This window comes from Solanum stenotomum, chromosome 12 (genome assembly GCF_019186545.1).
Source record: "Solanum stenotomum isolate F172 chromosome 12, ASM1918654v1, whole genome shotgun sequence".
NCBI lineage: Eukaryota > Viridiplantae > Streptophyta > Magnoliopsida > Solanales > Solanaceae > Solanum > Solanum stenotomum.
Genome location: NC_064293.1, coordinates 49,789,875 through 49,805,546, shown reverse-complemented (window position 1 = coordinate 49,805,546; position 15,672 = coordinate 49,789,875). Strand labels below are relative to the sequence as shown.

The 15,672-nt window shown below is 33.5% G+C and overlaps 1 protein-coding gene across 1 annotated transcript; it reads right to left on the bottom strand.

Moving 5' to 3' along the window:
* Positions 1–10,681: 10,681 nt before the first annotated feature.
* On the bottom strand, positions 10,682–14,926 carry LOC125849067 (F-box protein SKIP14). Its single transcript, XM_049529070.1, has 2 exons — positions 13,388–14,926; positions 10,682–12,445 (listed from the first exon to the last, which is right to left on the bottom strand). Exons 1-2 carry the CDS (start codon positions 14,285–14,287, stop codon positions 11,876–11,878), a joined length of 1,470 nt encoding a protein of 489 aa, XP_049385027.1. The 5' UTR covers positions 14,288–14,926; the 3' UTR covers positions 10,682–11,875.
* Between the last annotated feature and the right edge of the window lie 746 nt (positions 14,927–15,672).

Here is a 15,672-nt window from a genome sequence, read left to right as displayed (position 1 = left end):
AATATATATATATATATATATATATATATATATATATATATATATATAGAGAGAGAGAGAGAGAGATATATATATATATATTATTTTTTGACAATATATTAATTAATAAACATATGCTCTTAAATAATATTATTAAAAACAATTGATTTATATTTTTTCAAATTAATATATTTCAATTGAATTGATCATAAAAACTTAAAGTATGAAGTATCTACGAACATCGTGAAATGCATGTTTGATAAACAGATTAATATATAAATAAAATGTCATATATTATTAAAATGTTTGACAAAAAGATAATCTATCAAGTCTAATTGAAAAATGACTTGCAATGTGAATTCGATATTATTAAAACAAATGAAACTGAAAATATAACATAAGTTATAAATTCAAAACAATAAATTTGACATAAAACTCTTATCGCAAATTTCAACATAGCATACATAAATATGATTTATTTTTATTTTTTTTATAAAAAAAATGTAAGTCTATAACCTTACTTAGCAATAAATTCTATTTTAATTTAAAAATTAGAATACTAATAAAATTATGCTAATGAGAAAATAAGCATGGCATAAAGAAATAAATAATACAAAAATAGAATCACATGAAGTAAGGTTGGTTGAGAACGAGAAGAAAATGAAATATAATAATATAAAATAAAATAAAACTTTTAGAAATTTTTAGAATAATAAAAATAAAAAAAATAACTTAAAATAATAGAAGTAAAAAAAGTTTTTTAAAAAAATAGAAATAAAAAGTAATCAGCTGGTAATTACACCAACCCCTGCCAATTACACTAATTACCTGCTGATCAAGTAGAGACCGATCAAGTAATTACCTGTCCAACCAAATAGGACAGTGTAATTACATCCAATTACACCAAATCCAATTACATGGTGTCCTTCCAAACATGCCCTTATATTTGGACCCTATTAATTAATAGAGGTAAAATAATAAATTAACTATATTTATTTTTTTATTTTTTTAATAAGTGTGTTAAAATAAAAATTTGACAAGTAAAAGAGATCGAAGGAGTAATATATATAATTAATGCACTAAAATTGAGTTTGAGGCATTAAATGTGGATGATCTGTCTCTTTGAACAACGAGCTCCCTTGAAATTTTCTTTATGACAGTTTTATTTCAAAGATAATTTCTTTGTTAAAGCCTAAAGGTGAAAGTTATTTGATTACTAGACAGTAGACAGTAGACAGCAGGTGACCCCTTTAACCAAAAGTAGTTTACCTTTGTTGAAATTAATAGGAATCTGTTTGGGATAATCACACAGTGAAAGATGATTTATATAGAAAGAAATCTTCCGAAATTTTAATTGCCCCATATATAAAAGTCATTGTACAAATATATAATTACATCTCGCGATTGCTACTTTTAAACATAAATCAAGTTCAAGATTCAAAATTAAAATCGTTATTTCATTCAATGCAGTTGGAAATAATAATTCAAAGTTGGAGACTTGGAGTAGGAATCCTAAGTTGATTAGGATTTGTTATTTTGAATATTTACTTATTTATGTTTAATTACGATTGTTAGTTAGAGTGTATCCTAATCCTAATTTAATTTGATTTTTACTTTTATAAATAGAGATATTACTGTTATTTTCAATACACAGGAATACACCGAAATATATAAGAAATACTAGAGTTTATAAATAAGATATTTTCCTTTCAAATGCAGTTAGCTATGTTCCCAGCCCAACATAGGGCAGAATGTTTTATCTTAAAATTAGCTTGTTGAAAACTAATTCCTATGTCTCAATTCATGTGACTTACTTTCCTTTTTAGTCAGTCCTAAAAAGAATGATATGTTTCTATATTAAGTAATAATTTAACTATAATAAGTCTATTTTATCCTTAATAAAATGATTTACAGTCACACAAATTTTTATCATTCATTTTGGACCACAAGTTTTAAAAGTCTACCTTTCTTTCTTAAACTCTGTGCCGAATCAAACTACCTCACATAAAATGGGACGGAGGGAGTAACAAGTAGTAATACACTTGTAACAGTAATTCTTACCAACAACTAATAATATGGGAGACAAGTGAAGAAGAGAGGGACCAGCAAATAGCAATCCCTATCAAAAAAAATAAGAGATCTGCATGCCCATGTGATAAAACAGCTTTTTAGCTGAAACTGGAAAGGGGAGTGATCAAAAAGGAAAAAAGATAGTTCTACAAGTAATAATGCAGCATGTGATTGCCCAAAATTTAGCTCAGTGCTTATACTACTTTTTCCAATTTATAGTCCACTGTTGCCTTTCACAACTCCTTTTTCCATATGTTCAGTTAGAAAGCAACATCATAGCATGGACACAGACAAACAATGGAAAACACAACATAAGGCATGTCCGCCACCTAAAGGTAGTTTCATAAGTGGAATCAAGAGAAGATAAGATTTACGCATAATTTCATATATAAGTGTAATTTGGAGAGGATAGATCTAGTTTAGGCAAATCATCCGCAACTTGAAATGTTACACAAAAACTCCTATATATCTTTCAATCAATGAAAAACAAACAAATCATTTAAAATTACCTATATATCCATCCTCATCAACAAGCAGGCACGTTCTGTTTTAAATTCCTTTGGGAAACCTAAATACCCGGTTAACAAGCAAACACGTTGACGGAGAGCTGTTTTAACTCACTCTTATGTAATAAGAGAAAATATATATAGCAGCAACCCTTTCACATGTAATGCAACGACAAAAATCAGACATTACTATTAATTAATTAATTGGGTTGAAACCGCAATACAATCATCTATAGGGATAGCTAAGAATGCAATATATGTAGTGCATATCACCACAATGTTCAACATCATATTTATACATGGAAATGGAATGAATCATTTCCAATCATTATTGATTTGCTTTCAATTGTACATCTCCTTCAAGGCATCCTATGATAATTACACTTCTTCCCAACAAATACTACTACTTACTGTTGGTCTATTGAACATTTTAATATTAATTAAATTGTTATAGAATGTCCTAGGCTTATTATGCCTTTGTGAATATGTTGCAGAAAGGAATAAGGACTGCCCATTAGTGGTCTTTTAATTGGTGAGTTACTACATTTTGGAGTTAACTGCCGCATTACTCCATTTGTTGGAGTTAGTGTTATATTCAATTCCTTTCTTGCAATAGTCTTAGCCGTTGGTGCATTTGACCATTATTTCTTCAATTATCTTTTTCATTACTCCTTCATTATACCTTGTAACCTATGTAACTCCTAAGGCCATTTATCTTCACTATTTACTACCCATTATCTTCCTATCAATTGGTAGGAAGACTTCCTCAACTATAAATAGTGATAGTCTTCATTTGGTTTGGGACACACAATACAACAAGAAAATATAGAGTGTATAAGGTTTGTCAAAAAGAGAGTTCTTATTAGTTGAAGAGAGGTGTTCTTTTTTGTGGAGCTTTGGACTCAACTCTTGTCCAGATTTGTTGAGTTATACTTTGTGAAGGCTGTTGTATCCTGGAGGGGACAAGTCAAGAGGACTACTGCTGGACCGGTGAAAACATTTGCTGCAGTGGGCTTGAATCTCCTTAAAGAGAGCGAGATATCCGCGCCTCAGCCTGAAGAGATTTATTTCTTCATTTTTTATATTCAATTGTAATCTTGTATTTTTGTTATCTTGTAAGTTTTCACTAACAATTTTAAGGAGATTCGTTATGGCTACAATTGACAAAAATGCGGATGTCAAGATGGGAGACCTTAACAAGCCATTTCGGTTCAATGGTAACCATTTTAAGAGATGGAAGGGTAAAGTACTTTTCTACTTAAGTCTTCTCAATGTTTCTTATGTGTTAACTGAGAAGAATCCTAATAAAGTAGACATCACCTCTATGAATGATGATGAAACTATTTCTCATCTAGAGAAAGTGGAAAAGTATGATGGTGATTCCTATAAGTGTCGGTATTATATTCTTAATTGTCTATCTGATAATTTTTATGATTATTATGATAGAACTTACTCTAGTGCAAAGAAAATTTGGAAAGCATTGCAGAGTAAGTATGATACCGAAGAGGCTGGAGCGAAAAAATATGCGGCTAGTAGATTTTTTCGTTTCCAAATGGTGGACAACAAATCAGTGGTAGACCAAGCTCAAGACTTTATAATGATTGTTGGAGAGCTAAGGTCCGAGGAGGTAAAAATTGGAGATAACCTTATTGTTTGTGGCATAGTAGATAAACTTCCACCTTCTTGGAAGGAATTTCAAAAAACTATGCGCCACAAACAAAAGGAAACCTCTCTTGAAACCTTGATAATGAAAATCCGCATGGAAGAAGAGGCAAGGGGCCAAGATGCACTTTTACAAACAGAAGAGAACAACATCACAACGAAGGTAAATTTAATTACTTCAAATAATGCTACTCCTGAATCTCACAAAAATACTTCTTTGAAGCCTAAGAAGAAAAAATTCAAGAAAAATAATGGTAGACCTCCCAAGAAAAATAATGGTGAAAATAACCAAGCACAAAATCAACAAGTTCAAGACAAAGGACCGTGCTTTGTTTGTGGCAAGAGTGGGCATATTGCTCGATTTTGCAGATTCCGGAAACGTGGTCCTAACCCTCAGGCAAACGTTACCGAAGAACCTTTTGTGGCGGTGATTACCGACATAAACATGGTTGAGAATGTTGATGGATGGTGGGCTGATTCTGGTGCAAACCGTCATGTCTGTTATGACAAAGACTGGTTTAAGAAATATACTCATTTTGAGGAGCCCAAAACCATCATGCTTGGTGATGCTCACACTACTCAAGTGCTTGGAAAGGGAGATGTTGAATTGTGTTTTACTTCTGGAAGGGTATTAACTTTGAAAGATGTACTTTATACTCCTTCTATGAGGAAAAATTTGATGTCTAGTTTTCTTCTTAATAAAGCAGGCTTTAAACAGATTATTGAATCTGATCAATATGTAATAGTGAAGAAGGGTATTTTTGTGGGAAAGGGGTATGCATGTGATGGGATGTTCAAATTGAATGTTGAAATGAATAAAACTTCTACTTCTGTTTACATGCTTTCTTCTACCAATTTTTGGCATGCTCGTTTGTGTCATATTAATGATCGTTATGTTGGAATCATGAGTAGTTTAGGATTAATTCCAATGATTAAAAAGAATTTTGAAAAGTGTGAGGCTTGTAGTAAAGCCAAAATCACTAAAAGGCCTCATTTTCAAGTTGAAAGAAAAACTGATTTGTTAGAATTAGTTCATACTGATATTTGTGAACTTGGTGGAATTTTAACTCGTGGAGGTAATAGATATTTTATCACTTTCATTGATGATTTTTCTAAGTTTACATATGTTTACTTGATGAAAAATAAAAGTGATGCTTTTGAAAATTTCAAAACTTATCTCCATGAGGTTGAAAATCAGTTTGGAAGAAAAATAAAAAGAATTAGAAGTGATAGAGGCCGTGAATATGAGTCAAATGAGTTTAATTCTTTTGTTAGATCATTGGGAATAATTCATGAAACTACTCCTCCTTACTCTCCTTCATCTAATGGAGTAGCGGAAAGGAAAAATAGAACTTTGGTTGAATTGACTAATGCCATGCTTATTGAGTCACATGCACCTTTAAATTTTTGGGGTGAAGCTATTTTAACTGCTTGTTATGTGTTGAATCGTGTGCCTCATAAAAAGTCTAAATTGACACCTTTTGAATTGTGGAAAGGTTACAAGCCAAGTTTGGGATATCTAAGAGTTTGGGGTTGTCTAGCCTTTGTGAGGCTAATGGATCCCAAGATTACAAAGTTGGGTAAGAAAGTTACTACTTGTGCTTTTCTTGGTTATGCTTCAAATAGTACAGCCTATAGATTTTTTAATCTTGAAGATAATATTGTGATAGAATCGGGTGATGCTATTTTTCATGAGAATAAATTTCCTTTTGATTCTAAAAATAGTGGGGGTCAAAGGATTGAACAAAATATTTTGTCACTACCTAGTTCTTCTACTTCTACTTTGAAAAATAAAGAAGTTGATGATTTTGAGTTAAGAAGAAGTAAAAGAGTTAGAGTAGAAAAAGATTTTGGTTCTGATTTTTATGTGTTTAATGTTGGAGATGACCCTCTCACTTTGAAAGAAGCATTATCTTCACATGATTCTATATTTTGGAAAGAGGCTGTAAATGATGAAATGGAATCACTAATTTCTAATAAAACTTGGAAGTTAGTTGATTTACCACCGGGTTGTAAAACTATTGGTTGCAAATGGGTCTTAAGAAAAAAGTTGAAACCGGATGGATCTATTGATAAATACAAGGCTAGGCTAGTTGCAAAAGGTTTTAAACAACTAGAAGGCCTAGAATTTTTTGATACTTTTTCACCGGTAACAAGAATTACATCCATAAGACTTTTAATTGCTATGGCTGCAATTTTTGATTTGCAAATTCATCAAATGGATGTAAAAACTGCTTTTTTAAATGGAGACCTAAATGAGGAAATTTATATGGATCAACCCGAGTCTTTTGTTGAAGCAGGCCAAGAAAGCAAAGTATGTAAACTTACTAAATCCCTATATGGCTTGAAACAGGCACCTAAGCAATGGCATGAAAAGTTTGATTCCTGCATGATTGAAAATGGTTTTAAAACAAATGAGTGTGATAAGTGCATATATCATAAGTCTTGGAATAATTCACATGTGATTATTTGCCTATATGTTGATGATTTATTGATCTTTGGCTCTAACATGAATGTTATTGATGAAACTAAGAATATTCTTAGAAGCCATTTTGATATGAAAGATCTTGGTGAGGCAAATTTTATTCTTGGAATAAAAATAACAAGAACATGTGATGGAATTTTCCTTGACCAGTCACATTATGTTGAGAAAATTTTGAAAAAATATAACTTTCTTGATTGCAAGCATGTTGCTACTCCTTTTGATTCAAGTGTTCACTTATTTCCTGTTGAAAGTGAAAATGATGTAATAAATCAAAAGGAATATGCTAGCATAATCGGAAGTTTGAGGTATGTGACTGATTGCACTAGGCCTGATATTGCATATGCAGTAGGAGTACTTGGCAGGTTTACAAGCAAGCCAGGTAATGAACATTGGCATGCTGTAACAAGAGTTATGAGATATTTAATTGGAACGAAAAATTGTGGTTTGTTCTATAAAAAATATCCTGCTGTACTTGAAGGCTTTTGTGATGCAGATTGGAACACTTTATCAGGTGATTCCTGTTCTACCACTGGTTATGTCTTTACTTTAGGTGGTGGTGCTGTTTGTTGGAAATCAAAAAAGCAAACTATAATTGCTAACTCTACCTTGGAGGCTGAACTAATTGCTTTAGCTTCAGCTAGTGAGGAAGCGAATTGGTTAAGAGATTTATTATTTCAAATACCTTATTTTGAAAAACCAATTCCTCCTATTTTAATTCATTGTGATAGCACCGCTGCGATTGGTAGAGTTCAAAACCGTTACTACAACGGTAAATCCAGACCTATAAGGAGGAAACACAGTAATGTAAGATCATATTTGACAAATGGTACCATTAATGTTGATTATGTCAAATCTTGTGATAATCTTGCAGATCCTCTTACTAAGGCCTTAACAAGAGAAAAGGTCTGGAGCACATCGAGGGGGATGGGATTGAAGCCTATAAATCATTGAGTCATATATGAGGAAACCCAACCTGGGGACTAGAGATCCTATAACCAGGTTCAAAGGGAAAAACTAATCATATGATGACTTGTTGTGAAAAATGCACTATCTTTTTATTCCCTCCCTATGATGTGAGTGCATTGTTTCCTGTAGTTATGTGAAGGTTGAGTTGATAAAACTCTTAATGAATATCTGTAGCCCGTATGGGTGGAGTGTTAAGCTTACAGGAGCACTCTCGACAGATTTCACCTATGTGATGTGTGGAAGTAGGTCGCTTCCTATGAGAGTTTGGCTTATTCTCAAAAGCACTCATGAAACCGGGATAGCACATGGCCATAACGTGCTGGCTTTTAAAGCTCATGTCAACACCTTGATTATTATGTGTGAGCAATGATATTTTATTTCCCTTAAGCAGTCATAGTTCAAGTCTGAGACCACTACGACTCTGGAGTAAAAGTTACTGTTTCACTAAGTGAAGGTTCAATGCAGAGCACACCTTTATTATGCATAGTAATCTTCCTTCAACTGATAGACTCTCTTGTCTAATATTAAAATGAGTGGGGGATTGTTGGTCTATTGAACATTTTAATATTAATTAAATTGTTATAGAATGTCCTAGGCTTATTATGCCTTTGTGAATATGTTGCAGAAAGGAATAAGGACTGCCCATTAGTGGTCTTTTAATTGGTGAGTTACTACATTTTGGAGTTAACTGCCGCATTACTCCATTTGTTGGAGTTAGTGTTATATTCAATTCCTTTCTTGCAATAGTCTTAGCCGTTGGTGCATTTGACCATTATTTCTTCAATTATCTTTTTCATTACTCCTTCATTATACCTTGTAACCTATGTAACTCCTAAGGCCATTTATCTTCACTATTTACTACCCATTATCTTCCTATCAATTGGTAGGAAGACTTCCTCAACTATAAATAGTGATAGTCTTCATTTGGTTTGGGACACACAATACAACAAGAAAATATAGAGTGTATAAGGTTTGTCAAAAAGAGAGTTCTTATTAGTTGAAGAGAGGTGTTCTTTTTTGTGGAGCTTTGGACTCAACTCTTGTCCAGATTTGTTGAGTTATACTTTGTGAAGGTTGTTGTATCCTGGAGGGGACAAGTCAAGAGGACTACTGCTGGACCGGTGAAAACATTTGCTGCAGTGGGCTTGAATCTCCTTAAAGAGAGCGAGATATCCGCGCCTCAGCCTGAAGAGATTTATTTCTTCATTTTTTATATTTCCATCTTTTTAATACTACTAATTTACCTCTTTCTTCTAATAAAATCTCCAAATAATATTAGGTATATACACTACTAGTGTAATGTGGCACAAACACTACTGGCTAGCTAGCGTAATATATACGAGGATTATAAACTCACCTAATCTAATCTCCAAAATATTTTAAAAATAAATATAAAAATCAGAAGAATTTTAATAGTATAAATTATAGGAACCACATACTATAAGTACTAAATAACATCCTATCCCTTCTAGTTTTCTATTTACCAAAAATCCCTTTAAAATGATGTTTGCGGGATACATAGCGTTGTGCACGGGATACATTAGGTTTGATATATTCCATATAGCGGGATACATAGCATTGTGCACGGGATACATAGCGTTGTACACGGGATACATAGTGTTTGATACATTCCACATAGTGGGATACATAGTGTTGTGCACGGGATACATGCGGGATACATAGGTAAATAAGAGATTTTTGAAAATTTTAAAATAAGTAGGAATAAATGGATATTAAGGTAAGTAAAGGAGTGTAGTTAAGTAATTTGTCCATTTTAATATCCAATCTAAACTATAATACACTCGTACTTGCATAAAATTGGAGTGTGTATGAAGGTGCCAAAATATTCTTACTCATAAAAGCCATAATAACATTCATTTTTGTGACATCGATGCAAACTCATATTTAAGTAGAATTATTCAACCAAAAATATGGATGTATTGTGAATTAGTAATATTAATTCACTCCAACTAATATTTTCGTTATAGAAAAAGTTGGGCATCCTTGGGATATCTTGTTTGTTCTTTCTTGAGCAACTTTCACATATAACAAACATAAAAATCATATTTGTATGTTATAGCTATAGTTTGCATAATTGCGCTCCATAGCAAATTTTATGTTTGCTATGGAGCTTTTGATTTGTATAATTCGCTACAAACATCCAGTTTTATACAAATTGTTCAGTTGTATAAATTCATTTATACATTGTAATTTGTATAATAAGATCTGTATTTGTATAATTATAAGTGTATAATACACTTTTCTCTCGCCTTATACAAACATTTTCTACATTTTATACCGAAATGTATGAAATGGCTAATTGTATACCGAAAATGGCTAATTGTATATCGAATCAGATGGCAAAAAAAGGAAATGTTTGTTGCGAATTACAATTAATATAAACTATGGCTATAGCATTTAATTTGATTTAATAGTTTGCTATTTCATATAATTTTCTCTTCTTTCTTTTCCTATGGGCCTAAATCAAAAGCCCACACCATTTGCAACTCTCCTCAAATTCTGCATTTTTTCAGTAGAGTTATACATGTGATACCAAACATACTTCAATAAATTCTGCCTCATTTGCGTGTGTGTTGGGGTGGGGGCAGTACAACATTAAAAACATTGTTTCTACTTCTTCACACAATCAAACAGTTACTCCCTCTATCTAACCAAAATTGTAAACTTGTCTAACGATAATTGTTCACTGGCACATGAATTAAGAAGTAGTAAATGATAGGGGAATAATTTTACCAAATCACCCTTAGTAAATTTAAGTTGAACAGGATGGACGGAGGGAGTATTAAGTAATTGCAAGTAAATCTTGATCTTTCTCTTATTTTTGTTTTTTTGTTTTCTGGGAGCAGATAAATAATACTATAGAATAAATAGCATTAATCTTATATGGTCTGTTGGAGATTTTTTACTTATAACTAAAAATGCATGCAAGAGTAATCACTGGACTTGGAATAGCAATACAGTATTAGTATTCAGTAAGCACGAAGTCAAAACGTCAGACCACCAACTGTTTCATAAGCTCTGAACTGATTACAGGAGCATATACATGCACATCAGCTACAGCAGACTTCATTTTTGTTAAAAGAAAACAAGTTTTCTGTAATATGCTTGGGGATAACCAAGAAATATATAAAATATGCTTACAGATACATACATAATCACTTGAGAGGAAGACAACCAGCAACAATGCTAAAGGCTTCCCGCACTGCTGTGCTCCAGGCTCTAAGAACAATATCAACCACCGACGAGCAAAGCCATTGAAGAACTTCAGAACACTTAAACCCACTGCAAGAAGCATGGAGTGAAGGTGTGTAGTTGCAGGTTATGTAGGAAGATACTGGTTATGCGAGAACAACTGTGCCAATCTTTGGTATTGACACCTGTGGATCTGATTTCAGGCATGAGAGAACACTCAAAGATCAAATATGATCATACAGAATACACTGATGATGAAATCCACAGTACTCTCCTCTCCCTTCTCTTGAAGGCTTTGAAGATGAGCGTATTACGGGTGGCTCTGATGATGAAAACTTCACTAGCAATAGCAGATAATTCAGTTCTACAATAACGATATAGAATACACTGGAACTGGAAGCAAATGCATACCACCTCAACATTTTTTTCCCTTGTTCTTAATTGCTAACGCATCAATGGCAGGTGCGTTTCCCTTTCACCTCAACATTGATGCCAAATTTCTTCCTTCACTTCACCAAGAAGTTGGTGTTTACTTTCTGGATCTGCAGATCTAGTTGGTGATTGATGGTCTAGTCCAAATACAAACACAATTGGTGAAATCATATAGCACACTCCGGCTATATTTCAGCCATAAATGTAGCTATTCACCATTCACTGAACTTCCTCCTCTCAATCACCTAGTGAAAAGTTGTATTCAAAACACATACAATTCCACCGCTCTCTCTATCTCAACATTCAGCGTCAGTATAGTGCGAGTTGCGTAAGGAGTCGAACCCTCTGCAAGCCCCACCCTGTCCACACTTCCTTCACTTCACAATATCATTACAGACAAAAGCCTGCCTGGTAGGAGATAGCTTTCACATCTGTCATCTTTTTCCTTCCAATTCCACAATCATCAGATTCCAATGGCACCACAACCAGTAATTATAAAATACTCAAGAACTCCTTTCGATTTGATGCTTATAGGCAAAAGAAGCATTGCCTACTGCATGTTCTAGCCACAAAAGAAGAAATGGCAGCTTGTCTGCTTATGAGGAACAGGATTTTCCAGTGGAACAGTAATCCTCTCTTGCCTCTCTTGGTGATCCAAAAATTCCCTATAGCAATCCCTACAGCAATCTAAACACAGATTGTCGAAACTGAATAATTCCTCATATTCGCAATTATTTAAGCACCGCCCACAGTTGATACAACGTTTAATGCAGATAGTACAAGCTCTGCACGACTGAGCAGTAGATTTCTTCTTTTGGCAACTTTCTGAGGGGCAATCATAGACTACTCTTAGCTGCTGGCATTTCGGGCATATTTCAATATCAATAGCGTAATCATCATCAGAAGACACAGATAACTGGCCACCTTGGAGAAACCGTGGTTTACGAGTAGATGGCAGCTTGCTGCTATCAACACCTAACAAGACCTTGAACTCCTCAAAGTGTTGGTGTGTCATACCAAATAATCCATTAACCCCAAGGTACTTAAGTCTGGGTTTTCCTGCAGACATTAAGACCTTTAAGTTCCGGAGAATACCATCAGCTGTGAGTCTCACACATCCTGGGACACTAAGCTGCATTGATAAAGTTAATACATGACATCAGAAAATCTAATATAATAAGAATAAAAAAATGAAACACTATTTTTTTAAAAAACTAGGAAATGAAAAATATACTAAACATTCAGAGACTTTGATGAACTTCCTGAAAAGGCAAAGGCCAAGGGCCATAGCCGAGCATATTTTGATTGGTAAACTAGAGAAATGACAGTTAGACATCATGTCTCACTATTTCTGTCACAACCCATTAAATTTCTGTGCATAATCTATATCAATAAAATTTATGAATATAACCCAACCTCCAAGAATAGGTCTATTGGTCTAATCTAAAAGCCAAAGAATTGACTCAATTCAGTAATATAAGGCTAAACTAGGTCTTTTCACTGCACCAATTCTCTTGTTTTCCAAGACAGAATCTCCAGAGCGTTAAATTCTGCTAAAAATACCTCTTTAACTTTTTTCACTTGATAATTTCAGCAATACATATTTAAATAAAGAAATATAATATCTTCTCAAAAAATATGAATAACTACATAAGTGCATTATAGAGGCAGTATTAAGATGTGATAGATGCCATAATGTAGAATAGCATGAACACTCAAAAGGGAAGAAAAACAAAGGAATTCAACAGTGAAGGATCCTGATATCCACCTTTTCAGATAGGGTGAGATACAATAACAAGTGAAATAATGTTACATTTAGCCAAGTCCAATCAATAACATTTTTTGAACAAAACTGACACATTGAAAAGTTTCTATGTGAGGCAAATAAGGTGAGAGTACAACAAATAATAGCGCAATAATAAGAATACCAAACATGTATGATATGCAAGCCTTACATTCATTATCAGACAAAACGAATCACGGTAAGTCTAACATATGATTACATCTTATAAGAAACTAGAATGATCTAAAGTAACAAACATAGTTAGGTAAGCAGCAAAAGAGAATAGCTGACCTTTTTCAGGCTAGAATTCCTTTCAAGCACACAATTCAAACTACTATCAGTGATCCTTGGGCAGTGCACAAGACTCAGAGAATGAAGATGGCCTTGAGCCCTGTCCGTCAACTTTATAAGAACATCATCTGTGATCTTATTACTCAATGGATAATCAACGTGAATATTTCTCCACAGAAGTGGATCACTACGCACCACATCTCTTAAAGCTTTGCAAACCCCTTCAACAGAAAGAAGGTCCCTCAATCCAAGATAATTAAGGGACAAATACAGCGCATCTGAAGGAGCACCTCCATCTGCATCACAATGATCATTCATGCCCGACTGATCTTCCTGAGCTGCATCTCTAAAAACCCAATAACAGGAATTCATAACATCCTCAATCTCAACATCCATCGGCAATCCCTCTCCTATATCAATCTCAGACACATAGGAGTTTTCCCCTACATCCTGGTGAACTCTGATAGCCCCTTTTACAACAATATTAAATTCCGCATACAATTGAACATCAACCTCAATCTCATCTGTACAGAAACCAAGATCTTTTAACCCAAAATCTTTATTAATACCCTCTAACCAACCAGTGATTTTGGTACTAATATCCATATCAAAAGGATCCTGCGGCAACAGATCAACAATATCATCAGAACCCATCTTTGTGTTTTCATCTTTGTGGTCTTGAAAGTTGCCCTTTTCACAATTCAACTCCCAAAAATCACTAATATCATCAGAAACCATCTCAGTTTTTCCAGATTTGTGATCATGAAATTTGTCAATTTCACGATTCAAACCCCAAAAATCACCAAATCGGTCAAGCTTCTCATTTGGGTATTCTTTATCGAAATAACTATTATCTAACTTGGTCCCAGCTAAAAATCGTTCTTCTCGATTCAAGGACATATCGTCTACTCTAAAAATCAACCCAATACCCAAGGAAAAAGAAAGAAAGAAAAAGGGTGTGCCCTAGGCGCAGAACGTATTGAACAAGAAACCCCTCAATTCTCGAATGCAGACTAAAACAAAAGCACCCAAAGATTTCACAGAGCTTCCAGTGAAGCGCCCAAATGGGTCAAGCAAAATTCCCCAAATTGTTGCAATGGATCAATCAAAATTCACCAAAATCGAACCCCACATTCCGGTATTAAACAGTAATCAATAGAAAGAACAAATCCCAGCTACTACGGAAACATATTTACGGTGTATTACACAAATCTAATGTGTGGGTGCGTGAGAGAGAGAGAGAGAGACAGAGATAGAGAGAGAGATTCAAGTCATATAGTATGAGATAAGAATAAGAATAAGAGAAGAGAGCGGTGATGATAAAAGGAATCTAACAATTCCAAGAAAGAAAGAAAATGGAAATTACCATAGTGGCGCAGATATGTACAATAAAACCTACACAATACAATGTGATGATGTATAGGTATTCCTGTATCTACATACTCTCGAGAATCGCTAATTTTGGTGAAAGAGAGAGAATTTGTATATGTGTCTCTCTGAACTATAGGTGTCGATTGGTAGAGATTGATGTGGCGCGAGAGACTTGTTCTTTTGCGTTACTTCAATTACCTCCGTATAAATTAGGTTACCAATTGGGCCTCTTTGGGCCTGCATTTTACTTTCTAATGCGATTGATTGTATATTAAAAAAATTGATTTGTTTTGTAAAAAGAAAAAATAATTAAATTTTAAATAAGCTCAGATTTGAAACATAAATTTTAATTTATGACCAAACATAATAGTTATCTTGGTTGTTGGGACGGTTCTAGGGTGGGGCTAATAGTTATACAAGTAAGTAGTTGAAATTCAACTTAAAAGTATTTTAAAATTAATTAGTATGAAATCACATGATTTATATTTCATCATTAGAAAAGGGTGGTAAAATAAGGATAATTTTCTTAGCGAAGAAGTTCTTTACACACTTAAGGAAAGATCCAATCATGTCTCATTCACTTTCTTCTCCAAATAGTAATATTTTTATTTAGTCATTTTCTCATCCATTTCCAATTATTTGTAAAGATGTATATTATTAGTACCTTAAAATTGACATCTATTGCCTAAATATATCATATATGTTGTAGGGGACCAATAAGATTAAAAAAAAAAAATTCTCAAAGACATTGGCATTAACAATTTAGTTGGTAATCGTATACTAATTGTCTCGTATCACATCTCCATGTAATTCACTTACCAAATTAATACAAGACTTTGTGTTTATGCTTGCAGAGCAATTTTTTTGACAATTGACATGCCACAAAATAATAAAATACAAGAGAACTAGACCAA

Excerpts from the sequence above, each read along its gene's own strand:
- LOC125849067 (XM_049529070.1), bottom strand. The coding sequence starts at position 14,287 with ATGTCCTTGAATCGAGAAGAACGATTTTTAGCTGGGACCAAGTTAGAT. Across the intron at positions 12,446-13,387 it reads GGAATTCTAGCCTGAAAAAG|CTTAGTGTCCCAGGATGTGT; the intron begins GTCAGCTATTCT and ends TTATCAATGCAG.